This window comes from Trachypithecus francoisi, unplaced genomic scaffold (genome assembly GCF_009764315.1).
Source record: "Trachypithecus francoisi isolate TF-2019V2 unplaced genomic scaffold, Tfra_2.0 Lachesis_group4, whole genome shotgun sequence".
Classification (NCBI taxonomy): Eukaryota; Metazoa; Chordata; class Mammalia; order Primates; family Cercopithecidae; genus Trachypithecus; species Trachypithecus francoisi.
The window spans coordinates 38,363,212-38,378,044 of NW_022681469.1; the positions used below are offsets into that span (position 1 = coordinate 38,363,212).

The 14,833-nt window shown below is 35.7% G+C and overlaps 1 protein-coding gene across 5 annotated transcripts in view; it reads left to right on the plus strand.

Moving 5' to 3' along the window:
• The window catches only part of TSPAN12 (tetraspanin 12), a 71,672-nt gene that overhangs the window by 19,057 nt on the left and 37,782 nt on the right, over positions 1-14,833 (plus strand). For all 5 annotated transcript variants that reach the window (XM_033191936.1, XM_033191940.1, XM_033191939.1 and 2 more), the window contains exon 4: positions 274-409. In XM_033191936.1, the coding sequence (XP_033047827.1) occupies positions 274-409 (136 nt within the window). The remainder of the gene's footprint in view (positions 1-273; positions 410-14,833) is intronic.

The window sequence follows — 14,833 nt, forward strand, 5'->3', positions numbered from 1 at the left end:
GTCCCGTATATTATATATTAAATGAGTTGGGGTAGGAAAGCTACCACTTCTATTAAAAAAAAACCCAAACACTGCAAAACCAAAAATAAAGCAAGTGAGCAAATAAGCATAACAACAATAGCACAGTGATTTTGAAAATAACAATACAGTCACTAGTTTTGAGGCATCATGATTTAAAGAATTATTAACACAAATCACAGTTGTGTCTTCTACTATGTCTTGGGTGCATTTTGATTATATTTTATTTCTAATACATTATTTTTCTTCTTTCAGGGTAGAGGAAGCAGTCATTTTGACTTACTTTCCTGTGGTTCATCCGGTCATGATTGCTGTTTGCTGTTTTCTTATCATTGTGGGGATGTTAGGATATTGTGGAACAGTGAAAAGAAATCTGTTGCTTCTTGCATGGGTATGATGTTATATTTTCTCTTTATTATAGTTAAAAAGATTAACCAGTAATGTATTATTTTTTAATCAGTTCACAAGATTAGGGAACAGTGATAGCAGTAACAACATCCTGTAAGAAGGGAAGCTTTCATTTCACAAGAGATTATTTGAATACACGTATTTACTGTAGTCGGATGATAAGGTATGGAAATATATATAAGCAATTTAATTATTTCACTCCAGCTACATGTTGATATTTTCATTTGAAAGTATGAGTTCTTTCTAGTGTCCTTGTCGTTATTAGCACTCAAAAAGTCCCCTTGGGACTGGAACTGAGAAGCCATAAAGGAACTGTTTCTTTCTCTTCTATTTTTAAACAAATTCACCCTGTAAGCTCGTGTGGAAATTCAGATTGTGAGGTAGCAGACATAGGTAATAGCCCTGTCACTGCCTTTATATAGCTTAGAGAACATAAACGAGTCTCAGTTTCTATAATCTTAGTTTATGTTTTTAACTCTGAGAGTTGCACTAGGTACTTGTTAAATTAGTTTCACTATTTAAATTCTGTGCCTAGTCTTTTAATTCAAAAATAGGCAAACATTTTTAACATTAAAAAACTGAGTTGATTAAAATGCTGTTTATATAGATATTTTTAGAAGAGCACTTAATGTGTAAAATATATACTAGTGGCACCAGGTAGTGAGATTACTAACATACAGTTGCAGACATATAAGGCTGAAAAACTAATTCATTGAGTATATGCTTTCTTTGTAGTAGGTCTCAGCCCTGGCTGTGCGTTAATTTCATGTAAAGAACTTAAACAATTTGAGTGGTGTGCTGGTAGGCTGGATCACTGGGCAGAAAAAAAGCTCAGATTTGTAACATTTGAGGATTTCTGTGGGATAAATTCTCCAGCATGGTCAATTTTAAGTTACCAACATGAAATCATAACTGAATGTGGAGCTGAGGACAGATGAGAACAAATTGGCTCCAGGAGTCAGCTCCCACACACTCGTGCTTGACTGGCTCCCATGCCAAGCCTATTAAAACAGTATCTTAGTGTGAAGTTGGACTAAAGCTTTGCATTTCACAGTATAACCTGTGCTAATGTATTACTTAGCTTCTTGGAGGGTAACTGTTCAGGTCAAATACTGGAAAACACAAAAATTAGCCGGGCGTGTTGGTGGGCGCCTGTAGTCCCAGCTGCTCGGGAGGCTGAGGCAAGAGAATGGTGTGAACGTGGGAGGCCGAGCTTTCAGTGCTGAGATCGCACCACTGCACTCCAGCCTGGGTGACAGAGCGAGACTCTGTCTCAAAAATAAAAAAATAAAAAAGAAAAAAAAAAAAGAAAATAAACCACATTCAGAGATGGGGAAACATGCTTACTGCTTTATTTCTCTTCGTATAGGTATACAGTGAAAGGAGAATGGTGGAAAAGTTTGGGATCTTATTTTGCAATTTTAGATATTTGGGCAATAATTTAAACGTAAACAAAAGGACTTACTTTACATGAACCTTCTATAATTTGAGTAGAGTATAACATATTTCAAGCTTTAAGTGAAAAGTCACAGAATTCTTTTTGAAAACACAGTCTTACAATGATGTCTCTCTTGTATAACCAACTAAGGTCTGACTGCCATTTCCTCCCTCCTCCCAGCTTTTACTCTGCACAGCTCCTATGCAGTGGGATGCTGGAGGGAGGCAGGGCAAGTAGGGTCAGGTATTTCATGGAACTACAAAGGCTTTGGAAACACATTTTGAAAACTCTTTATGCATTCCCTTAGGCTGCTTAAATGCTAGTAATGCAAATTGACAAACAACAAAGTAAAGTGGCCTGCTATTTGAAGTAGGGCAAATCTTAGACTTGTGAATCACAGTCCAGTTTGTAATACTGCAAAGAGCATTATAATGCAAAAGTAGCATGGAGGACTGAGGTTCTTTTAAAGGCTACTAATTTACTCATTCATTCTTTCTCTAAACACTTACTGATCATATATACCACGAATTTTTGCTGTCAGACCTGTCTTTATGAGATAAGAACTCTAATAGGGTTTGCACTGGGTGCTATGAGGCCAGAGAAGAAGAGCTCTAAGCTCAGCCCAAAGGGTTCAGTGCCACCCTCTGGGAGGATGATGAGCATGGATTGATTTTGCCTTTTTCCATCTCCATTTTGCTTCTTGGATGTACTCTTTTTTACAAAGCATCTTTTTATGCATTGCTGTTCCATATGTCCCTAGGTGACATCTACATCTTGGTTCCTCCTTCCTGTTGGTTGCCTTTGGCAGTTCGTTCTCCATTCCCTTGGGGCTACCTCTCCTCTCATGGCAGGTTTCTAGTCCTTACTCTGTCTAGACCCAACATAGCTTCCCCCTTGCTAAAGAATGATCTGTGGTCTCAACTCCCATGTATCTATCACTCACAACCAATTTGCATCTGGTCTGTTTCTCAGGCAATTTCCTCTCTGACTTCCTCCCCATATCCTTCTCCTCTAAACAGCTACCGACTCCTCTCAGTTCAGATTCTACAGTCTTGGGAAGTTGTCCTCTCTTTTCTATCCTCCTCTGGGATGCCCAAGTTCAGGTTTTCCTAACTTCCTGCTCAGACAGGTGTAGAGACTCCCTATTGGGTAATGAAGTATGTACCAACACCTCAAACGTGCACCAAGTCCTTCTACAATTGAGCCTTTATCTGCCATTTTTTGCTTTCTTATCTACTTCATTATTCTCTGGTTCTGTATTTTCTGATCCCTGAACAAACTTTCTTGCTTCGTTCTTCTCTACATTTATTCTTGCTGTCTTCTTAACCAGAAATTTCTTCTCAGTACTTTCATTTAAATATTACTAGCCCATGAAGACTTATCTGAAATGCTACCTCTTTAAATAATAATTATGACACTGATGATAATTGAAGTAGTTAACATTTCTTGAGTACTTACAGTGCCAGACACTGTAGAGTTTTACCTGAATTTTTTTTAAAATGAAGAGTTCTTGTACACGAGTTAATCAATTTTATCCTCTCTGTTGAGTATGAAATTGGACTAAAACTTTGAATTACCCTTATTAGTCACTTAATATAGATGAAGAAATGAGGCATAGAGAGATTAAGTGACTTGCCTAAGTCTACACAGCTAGTAAAGAGAGGATCTAGTATTCAGACCATGGCAGTCTAGTTCCAATATTTGTAACAATTTTGCCATTTTACTCTATAATAGCTGATTTTTTGCCTAAGTGTTTACAAATGTATCCTGTAATGTATAAAACATTTTCATTTTAAACCTGACGACAGTTATCTGAGATAGGTAATTATTCAATGAAGTTCAGAGAGGTCAGTAATATGCCACAAGTCATTCAGCAGTAAGGATGGGAGCTTGGATTCAGACCTTGGCGTTCCTGATTGCGAAGCCCATTCTCACTGGGCCTTTATTGATGTCTCGAATAGACTTTTCTCAACTTTTGAAGCCTAGTGTATTTCCCTTATTATAAACTTCCTTTTCTTTTTAATAATCAGCCCAGACTACCAGACTACAAACAACTTAGTAATATGAACCATTCACCTTGCTCAGTGGTGCTTTAACAAGTGTTTATTAAATCATTGAATAACAGGCAATAAATTAGAATAGTGAACGTAGGAATGACCAGCACATCAGAGTAAAGATGTTGCCTGGAAGGCAGTGATGAGCATGAGATTTTAGCAGAGGGATTTGGCTGTTAGAAAAGGTTAGATTACAAGGGAAATGGCTCATGGGGGTCTGGTGGTAAAATACTGCAGAGTGTGACATGATGTAAGGTCTTTGGCAAATATTTACAAAGTAACTTACAGTATTTTTTGTGTGCCCTTTAGCCTTTTATCCTAATTAAAAACAATTTTTTAAGGAAGTTTCTTACTTTTCTTTTGGATGTAAATATTTAAACAAGCAGAATGCATTCATCCAACTTATCCATTTCCCTGTATTCAAAGCCTTGTTTTGCTTTTAAGACCTGTAAAACAGATTAGTGTAAGAAAGTTGTTTTTCAAAAGACAATTGGTATCTCAGAGAGCTGCCATATCTCTTGAATGATTATATATATTTAAAAAAAAAAGAGCTGGCCGCTGGGCTGTTGTGCTGTTCAAGCAAAAATAAAAATGCCAATATTCAACAGACCGATCAAGAAAAAGTAAACGAGCCTCCCTTAAAACAGGTCTTTGTCACCAGCCTCCCCTCAGCCGTCACCAAAGAGCAACAGAAAACCTCTACAAGCTAGGCCACCTATTGGAAAACATTTCCGAGAAGCCTTGGTCATGAATTTCATCCTTCTTTTGAATAATAGATTTATAGATATAAGTTGTTAAAACACCCTAATTTAAGGTTCTCAAATAAAATACAAGAAGCCCAATTAAATTTGATTTCAGATAAACAATGAATAATGTTTTAGTATGAGTTTGTCCCATGCAATATTTAGAATATACATATACTAAAACATTATTCATTGAAATTTAAATTTAAATGGACATGTTTATTTTTATTTGCTTTATCTGGCAAACATACTCATTAGATATGTTCTTAGTAAGTGTGAAACTGTCATAGAACAGAAATTTTTATGTATTTATATGAGGAGATTAAGAATAATTAAATTCTAATTATAATGGGAAAACAAGCCAAAAATGACTAAGAAAAGAAACTGGAATATGCCATGCCTTTCACAGTAATTTCAGTAGTAGAAATTCCTTCTCCCTTTAAAAGAGAAATTGAAGCTACATTGAAATTGGTTTTAAGCCTTAGATGGGTACTTCCCAAGGCTTTAGCTGTAGACCAAATGAAATTCATTTGTTATTGCATTTCTACCTTGCTATTAACATAGGCATTAGGAAAGCAGTGCCAGCTCAGGGGGAATGTCAGCAGATTGAACAGACATGTTTATGATGTTGACAACAGCTGAATGTCACCATCAGGAGATCATCATTTGTCAGGATGTGATGCAAATATATGCTCAACTGCCAGCAAACCACAAGGTAGTCAAGCGCTTGTCAGAAATTCAGCTGGACGTACCTTACGTATTTAATACAAATGAATCATTTTTAAAGGAGATGTGCTTTTTTTTTTTCAATTTTATTTTTCCAGAGACTTTGAATATAACTATTGATTGTTTGCTTGCACTTTTCAAACTTTCTTTAAATATAGAGTGATTGAACCAGATCTGAATGCTTTCCTTAGTGGAAATCAAGTGAAATTTTAATGGCCTTGGAGAAATTTCCCCTCTTTTTTCTTTTGTTTGTTTAAAATCATAATGCAAATCAGCATATATTTAAGTAGTAATTGATTTTCTAAAGAGTCTCTGTTTAAGGCCTTCTCTTACATAGTCATGAATTTTATAATTATATAGCTAGTCATAAGTCCTTAAGTAAAAATTAATCAAGTTTTGTGTCTTTATTATTTTGTTTATATTTTTGGTTGATAGCCTAAACTTTATTTCTAAATGAAGATTCATCATACCATTTACCGTATGTTCAGTATCTGCCCAATATTTTACCTTTGTTTTCTCAAAATATACTCATAGCAACTCTATTAGACTAATTTTGCAAATGAGGAAAAGTAGAATCCCCAAAGATACACAGCTGGTAGTTGTTGTTAGCATTCAAATGCAGCCTGTGCTCAAAGACCACACATGTTTCACTACACCACAGTACTGTTATAAGGCATTTAACTAATTGCTGGCATTGTTTCTAGAAGACTTAACTATGCTTCATTTATTACTCCAAAGCATTCGGTAGTCATTTAATTTCTAAAAATATGGTCTTTTCGTATGCTTATTATAAAATGAACTTTAAAATTTCTACTGTGGTTATCATTTTTGCTTACCTTCTCAAAGAATCAAGCAGTTTCTCCTTTCCTTTTTACCTTCCTCACCTCTCATTCTCCTTTCCTTTCCTTTTGCCCTCCTTAATTGTGTATTGAGTACCCATCTGTGATAGATACTTGAGAAAACCAAGATGAAAGGGGTGGGCCGGGCGCGGTGGCTCAAGCCTGTAATCCCAGCACTTTGGGAGGCCGAGACGGGCGGATCACGAGGTCAGGAGATCGAGACCATCCTGGCTAACACGGTGAAACCCCGTCTCTACTAAAAATACAAAAAAACTAGCCAGGCGAGGTGGCGGGCGCCTGTAGTCCCAGCTACTCGGGAGGCTGAGGCAGGAGAATGGCGTAAACCCGGGAGGCGGAGCTTGCAGTGAGCTGAGATCTGGCCACTGCACTCCAGTCCGGGCGACAGAGCGAGACTCCGCCTCAAAAAAAAAAAAAAAAAAAAAGAAAGGGGTGAATAAAAAGAAAATTACAAAGCGAAATGTAATATTAAATGTATAAATAATTGCTGTGGGAACCCAGAATCAGGAGCAAATGGAGCTTTCCAGAATGTTTCACAGTAGAGTCTTTATTTGAACTGGATGTTGAAAATACATAAGGGTTTCCTGGTGGAGATGAAGAAGGAAGGAGATTTACAGCAACATGAAGAGTGTGTAGGGACAGGGAAAGCTTAGGCAAAACTTAGAAAGTCAGTGCGGCTGTGCTGTTGGTGCACAGTGAGAAGAAGATGAAGTTAAGTCCAATTGTGAAGGTCTTTATCAAAAAGTTAGATGTTATTCTTTGGGCTGTAAAGAACCAATGGGTATTTCCAGCTTGTGATGAAATGATAATTCACATTTAAGCGGGAGACAATAGAAAGCCCTGTTAGTGATTACATTATCATCCCCAGAAGCCATGGATAAAGGTGTGAACTAAGTAAGACTTTGGGGCTGGAGGAAGGTGGCTGAAATCAGTAAACTTTGCTGAGGTAGAATTATGGATAAAGCATTACATGATAGTAATGCTTTTATTGCTTGATATTCAGGAAATGAAAAATTATTCAGCATTTATACTTTTTTTATATAGTAGAAACATATCTACTCAATACATGTACTTTATTTGACTTGTTAGCTAGAATTCTTTAAAAACTATAATTAAAAAATTTTTTTGTAATTGTCAAGTAATAATTGTATGTATTCATAGGGTACAATTTGATGTTTCAATGATGTATGTATACTTTTTGGGATTCTTAGATGAAGCTAATTAACATCCACTGCACCCACTTATTTTTTGTGGTGAGAACATTTAAAGTTTACTATTTTAGCAATTTTGAAATATACAGCTTATCATTATTAAATATACAATTATACATCATTCTGTAGTCACCATGCTATGCAATAGGTCACTAAAAGTAATTCCTACTGTCTAACTAAAACTTTGTACCCACTAATCATCCTTTCACCATCCTCCTCTTCACCCTACCAGCCTCTAGTAACCACCATTCTACTCTCTATTCCTCTGAGATCAACACTTTTTTAGGTTCCACATATAACTGAGATCATGTGGTATCTGTCTTTCTGTGCTGGCTTATTTCACTTAACATAATGTCCTCCAGGTTCATCCATGTTACCACAAGTAACAGAATTTCCTTGGTGTTTTTTAGGTCTGTATAGTATTCTGTTGTATATAGGGGCTACATTTTCTTTATCCATTCATCTGTTGATCGACACTTAGGTTGCTTTTATATCTTGACTATTGTGAATAATGCTGGAATGAACATGAGAATACAGATGTCTGTTTGGCATTCCTATTCATTTCATTTGGATGTACACTCAGAAGTGAGATTGCTGGATCATATGGTAATTCAATTCACAATTTTTTGAAAACCTCCATACCGCTCTCCATAATGGCTGTACTAATTTATATTTACAAAAACAGTATACCAGGATTTTTTCCCCCCATAGCCTTACCAACATTTGTTATCTTTTGTCTTTTGAATAGTAAACATTCTAAGAGCTATGAGTTGATATTTCATTGTGGTCTGAATTTGTATTTTCCTAACAGTGATGTTGAGCATTTTTTTGGGTATTTGCGTGTCATCTTTTAAGAAATGTCTGTTCAGGTCCTTTGCCTATTTTTAATTGGGTTGTTTACTTTCTTGCTATTGAGTTGTTTGGGTCCCTTATATGTTTTGGATATTAGTCCCTTAACAGATACATGGTTTGCAAATATTTTCTCCCAATCCATGGGTTTCACTCTTCTAATTATTTCTTTTGTTATGCAGAATCTCGGTAGTTTAATATTATCTCATATGTCTATTTCTGCTTTTCTTTTTGTCTGTGACTTTGGGGTCATACTCAAAAAATCATTGCTCAGATCAGCGTCCTGGAGCTCTTCTCATACATTGTCTTCTACTAGTTTTACAGTTTCAGGTCTTACATTTAAATCTTTAATACATTTTTTTTTTTTTTTACTTATGCTGTGAAATGATAGTAATTTTATTCTTCTGCATATGGATATCCAGTTGTTCCCCTTTATTGAAGATACTTTCCATTTCCCATTGTGTGTTATTGGCATCTTCGTCAAAAAATCAATTGGCTGTAAATGTGTCAGTTTACTTCTTTCTGGACTTTTTGTCCTTTTCCATTGGTTGATATGTTTGTTTTTAGGCTAATACCATGCTGTTTTGGTTACTGTAACTTTATAATATATTTTGAAATCAGGTAGCATGATGCCTGCAGCTTTGTTGTTTTTGTTCAAGGTTACTTTGGCTATTTGGGGATTTGTAGTACCATAGGAGTTTTAGGATTTTTTTCCTGTTTCTGTAAAAAATGACATTGGAGTTTTGATTGGGATTGCATTGAATTTATAGGTCACTTTGGATAGTATGGACATTTTAACAATATTAATTCTTCTAATCCATGAACATGGGATAGCTTTCTATTTATTTGTGTCATCTTTCATCAGTATTTTATAATTTTCAGCATATTGATCTTTTAACCCCTCAGTTAAATTTACTTTGTAAGTATTTTATGGTTTTTGATGCCCCAGGAAAGTATGTCAGCAGATGTCTTCAAAAGTAATGTTGTGTCAGAGACGGGCCCAGGATAACTGTGTGATATTCATGGCCTTAGTGTTGGGTCTTTAGGACAGGATTTTGGCTGGTCATTGGACCTTTGTCTTACTTCAGGGTTTGAAATATGAATGATTCAAGTTTTTGTATGGTGTGCTATGTCACTGCAAGCATTTTAAACCTTATTATAGATTGTTTTTAGATATATACATTTGAGATAATGTTAGTTAAATGTAAGCAAAATATTTCAATATCCATTGATTTGGTGACTGTCCTGAGTTTGTGGAAAATTCAAAGTCAGGTATTTTTCTGGCAGCACATGCTATTGAAATGTTCATTCCACCTGTGAATACTGGTCACCAATTCAGCGAATGTTTCCTTGAGGTGAATTCAGCAATTGTGCAGTGTTTTCACTTTCTCATTTACTTCCACATATCTCTCTAGTAACTTCCTTTGGCAAACATAAACCAGAAAACATTCATTTAAAAGGAGATGACTCAGGAAACAGTATCCTAAATGTAGAGAGAGTTAAAACAAGAGGGCAGATAACGTTTGTAAAAGATGAGAGAATTAAGTCATTTAAGCCAGTGAGGAAAGCAGCTTTTAGATGGAATATTTAGAAAAAAAAAAAATGGTTACTATTTGCTTTATGTGTAATGTCTAATGAAGCTGTTGGCTAAATAAGATTATGAGTTAAGGTAAGCTTTTTCTTGAAACTACATAAATTTTGAAAACTCACATTTTTAGAATTGTAATCTGTATATCTTTTCCCTTTTTCAGAGAAAAGGTGATAGGCTCAGGTGACATGCTCAGGCTAAGATAAATCTTCTCAGCTTAGATGACAGAAACAATAGTTTAAATTGTATTTAAAATGTGTTAACACTGTAGTTGTATCACTTTGTATTTCTGTTAAGCAATGCATTTGAATTATTCTAAAATAAGTGGTTATTCCGGAATTGTCTTTATATTGCCATTATTTTAGTTTAAAAATTTTAAACTTTAGAAACAACAAATTTCCTTAAAATAATGACATTTTAGAAACATTTTTAAGAAGAATATTAATACAATTCTAAAGAGTTAATAAAATAACAGAATTTTATTAGATGATAGCAACTTAAAATAATTTCTAATTAAGTAAAATATGAATCATTGCAGTGTCTTTTCCACTAAGCAAGCATTTAAAATATTTTACAGTTTCACATTCTGTGTAGGGCTTGCACAGCTGAGTTGAAGCACAGACTGAGAACTTCTAAGGAGACAATTAGGGTTTTTGTACCTTTTATTATGAAAATATTTTCACTCCAAACGTTCTCTCTTTGTGTTTTTAAAGGTACTGTAAAAAACAAAAACAAACAAACAAAAAAACTCTAAGGAACAATAGTTGTCTTCTGTTAAGAACATTTAACAAAAGGACCTGAGGAAGTATTTGAGCTGAGATGTGATGGAGAAGGGCAAGCGGCAGTGAGTGGTTGTTGGACAGTGGGCCAGGGGAAAAAGGCGCTTTGGAAGACCCAAAGGCTGGTGGAAGGAACAATTGTGATAAGACTGGAAAGCTCACAGTGGGTTTGGAGAAAGGCGCATGTCTGTCTTAGGGTAGATATGTACCAGATATGGCTGAGACTTGGCTGTGTGAACTGGGGCCAAATTGAATGTCACGCATACTCTGTGATCTGAAGTTTTGTGAGCAGAAGCACGATCTGATCTATCTTTTGCTATGTATCCCTGATGGGAGGGTCTATTCCCTAATCCTGGACCTTCTGCTCATTTACCTGGGAGAAATGGATACCTGGTCTTGTGACTCTTGGCTAAGTAAGGGAGTATGACGTTTTGATAACCTTTTGTAATGATAGAAGAGAGAATGGAGGAGATGCTTTAATTCTGACAATATGCCTTTATTGATGAACGAATAAAGGTACTCATGTGGGGAAGGCCATCTAATGTTTTAGATTTTTTCCAGATGCTCTTTATAAATAAAATTCTATTAATCTAGATGTCTTTAGTTCACACTTGATACTAAAAATATAGTGACTAAGCTAAATTAGGCACCTAGACACTGGGTGCTGGGCTGAGGTGAGTTTAGGGAAGCAGGGCAGCACCAAGAGGACCTTGCTGAGGTTACAACATTAGTTCTTTGCAACGCTGCAGCGATTTTTCAGCTTCAGGGAAAAGACTTTTCATAAACAATCAACTAGTGTCAGACGACTGTGGTAGAACTGCTTAAACAAACTTGGAGAACAAATTTTTACGAATAAACTTTTCAAGGATGTTAAAAACATTTACTTAGAGATAATGGATATGCTTTCCTCACGTCATCATTGGTTTATTTATAAAAGCAGTTCTTTACTTTTCAACATTGTTATATTCAAATATTTGTTGTAACAAAAGTGCATTTCTTTACAATGATTCTGTAATTTGTAGTTAATTCACACTTCCTTCTATCATTTAGACTGAATTACTAATGTTTTGGCAAGTTTGGTGATTTAATTTTATCATTGTTTATACATATTTTTTCTTCTCTGAACATTGAGCATGACTGTGAATCAGAGTGTTACATTCACAAATAATAGTGTTCTTGCACTTTTTTTCTGTGGGAATAAAAATATTTATGATTTAGGAAGAAAGTGTATTTGCATGAATCTATTTATCGATGAAAAGAGCAAGCTGTTTACTTGTAATAAATATTTGTATATGTGGATTTGTAAAATTTAAAGGAAACTATTTCCTTTAATACCCTTTTTTAACAAATAGGGTTTGTGATCATTCTGGAGAATATACAAAAATAAAGTATATATCTTGTTTGAAAATAAAAAAATGTGATTTAGAAGGAGATACTTTCACGGACTTAGAGTTATAGATAAGCTAAAAAGTTGTTGAGAGCTATTATAGTACGAGTTTTCTTTCTGCCTAATCAAACGTCTTTTAAAACTTCTAATTTCCTAACTTGTTGTCTTATGAAAGTGTTTTCATAAAGATGCTAACTATTAGCAGGGCGTAATGGCTCACGCCTGTCATCCCGGCATTTTGGGAGGCCGAGGCAGGTGGATTACTTGAAGTCAAGAGTTCAAGACCAGCCTGGCCAACGTGGTAAAACCTCATCTCTACTGAAAATACAAAAATTAGCCAGGCATGGTGGTGCATGTCTGTAATCCCAGCTACTTGGGAGGCTGAGACAGGAGAATCACTTGAACCTGGGATGGGGAGGTTGCAGTGAGCCAAGGTCTTGCCACAGCACTCCAACCTGGGTGAAAGAATGAGACTCTGTCTTCAAAAAAAATTTAATAAAAATAAAGATGCTGACTATAGTGAACTCATTCCCCTCTTTTGTTTGGGAAGGATCTGGACACATTTGGTTAGGTCTGAGTGAGAGGCACAATAAGGGTCAGAATTTTGTGTGGTATTATTTTGACTGTGTTGCTTGAGATATTGCTAAGGCTCCTTCCTGTTTGCATGTTCATGTGTGGGTTTTGGTAATGGGGACCCCTGTCTCACATTCTTAGGAATGGCCCAATGATCTGTATAGATACCCTTTTCAGAAACCAGTAACAGCCTGTAAATCTTTTGAGATAGGGCTGAGCTTGCACACTTTAGCTGACTTAGCTTACCAGGCAATAGACACTATATACATGGTGACCTCTCTAGTGTGTTTAGATGTTTTATTGACTGACCCTTAATGCCTTACCTCTCATGATGTACATCATTGACCCTGGGAACTTGTAGCCCTCAGCTAGACCGGCACATCCTGGCATAACACATTTCTCTGTCTAGTAGTTTGAACATCACGTGAAGCAAACCCTTACTAATTTGAATTTCACCAACATCTTTAATAAGAAATTAGCTCAGCAATTAATGTAAATTAAACTGAAAAGGGGAGTAAATTAAGATACAACTTTAGAAAGAATCTTCAATATTTATTCAAGTACAAGCATGCACAAAGGACCGTACATTTTTAATCTGAGCTTAAATTTCTGCATGTCCTGAGTAATTATTGATACTGGTGGATTTGGGATGGTCTCTAAGACAAGACTCTTTCTTTAACCATTGGTCTATAGTTCTAGTTTATTTTTCCTATCAGGCTGACCTGATTCTATTGACTTTAAAAAAAAATTGTAGAGAGATATTGGACATGGTGAATGAGTGGCCTTCAGAAATTACCAAGTGTGTGCTGCTATAGCTAAAACAGAGGCTATGTGTGTATATGTGTTTTCAGCAGCAAGTACTCTTGAGGTTGTTAGTATTTTATTCCCCATGGATTCCTAATAGTAGGACAGCTGTTCCATTATCTTGTACAAATATTTGGCAATGGAATTCCCTTATTTACTAACTATAAGTAACATAATATTTTTAAACCTCCAATCACTGGGAAAGGAAAAATAAACAACTGCCATAAAGATACTTAGCACTGAAAGTTTGCAGAGTTTAGTATTTGACAGGATAGAGACTGGAGTTTATCATTTATCATTTAGTGAATGTAGGCCTTTCATCAAACTTTTTGTTTATTAAAAGTGTTGGCTATGTAGCATGTAGATAGGAGTCAAAAGGCCCCATGTTTTAAAAATATTAAAATGTCCAGTAAAGGATGTTATATTTTGAAATAACTTTTAGTTGGGGGGAGATAAATCACAGGTTGTATCGATTTTACAAGATAAGCAAATCTGACTTTTGTGGTTTTAAATCATGTTGAATGTTACTTATGAAAAAACTCTGAGTTTTTAGTTATAAATTCAGAGAACAGTAAGTTAAAATAACTTTATGTTGTTTATACTTTTTACTTTTCTTTCAGTATAGTAGATTCTTTTTTTTTTTTTTTTTTTTTTTTTTGAGACGGAGTCTTGCTCTGCCACCCAGGCTGGAGTGCAGTGGCTGGATCTCAGCTCACTGCAAGCTCCGCCTCCCGGGTTTATGCCATTCTCCTGCCTCAGCCTCCCGAGTAGCTGGGACTACAGGCGCCCGCCTCGTCGCCCGGCTAGTTTTTTGTATTTTTAAGTAGAGACAGGGTTTCACCGTATTAGCCAGGATGGTCTCGATCTCCTGACCTCGTGATCCGCCCGTCTCGGCCTCCCAAAGTGCTGGGATTACAGGCTTGAGCCACCGCGCCCGGCCAGTAGATTCTTATTGAGGGGGATTCTGTGATACTTGGTTAATTATCTGCTTGCTTGCACAAAAATAAACTTATGTAAAAGTGTTCAAGGTAAACATTACAATTCTTTTAATGTAAAATTCATTTGCAGTGGCATTTATATAGAAAATCAGTTTGGAAAACAGTTGCCTTTTGTATTTGTGGTGAGTTAGATATAGGGTTTTTGTTTTCTTTAGATAATATATATCATAGAGTCCTCCCTTTGTAAAGTTGAAAGGAATGAGGGTGTTAAGTTTTACATGTAGAGAGTATATTTTCTCTAAACATGCTCTTAGTGATTGAAAGTATCTTTTCCTATGTTCTTCAACTGCTTTTACCAAGTTTAATACTTTCCACAATACAGGCACTCAATAAATTGATTGGCTTTGTTAGAGAAGATTGCTTTTTTGTCTTCATTAGATGAATAAAAGTTAGAAATGAA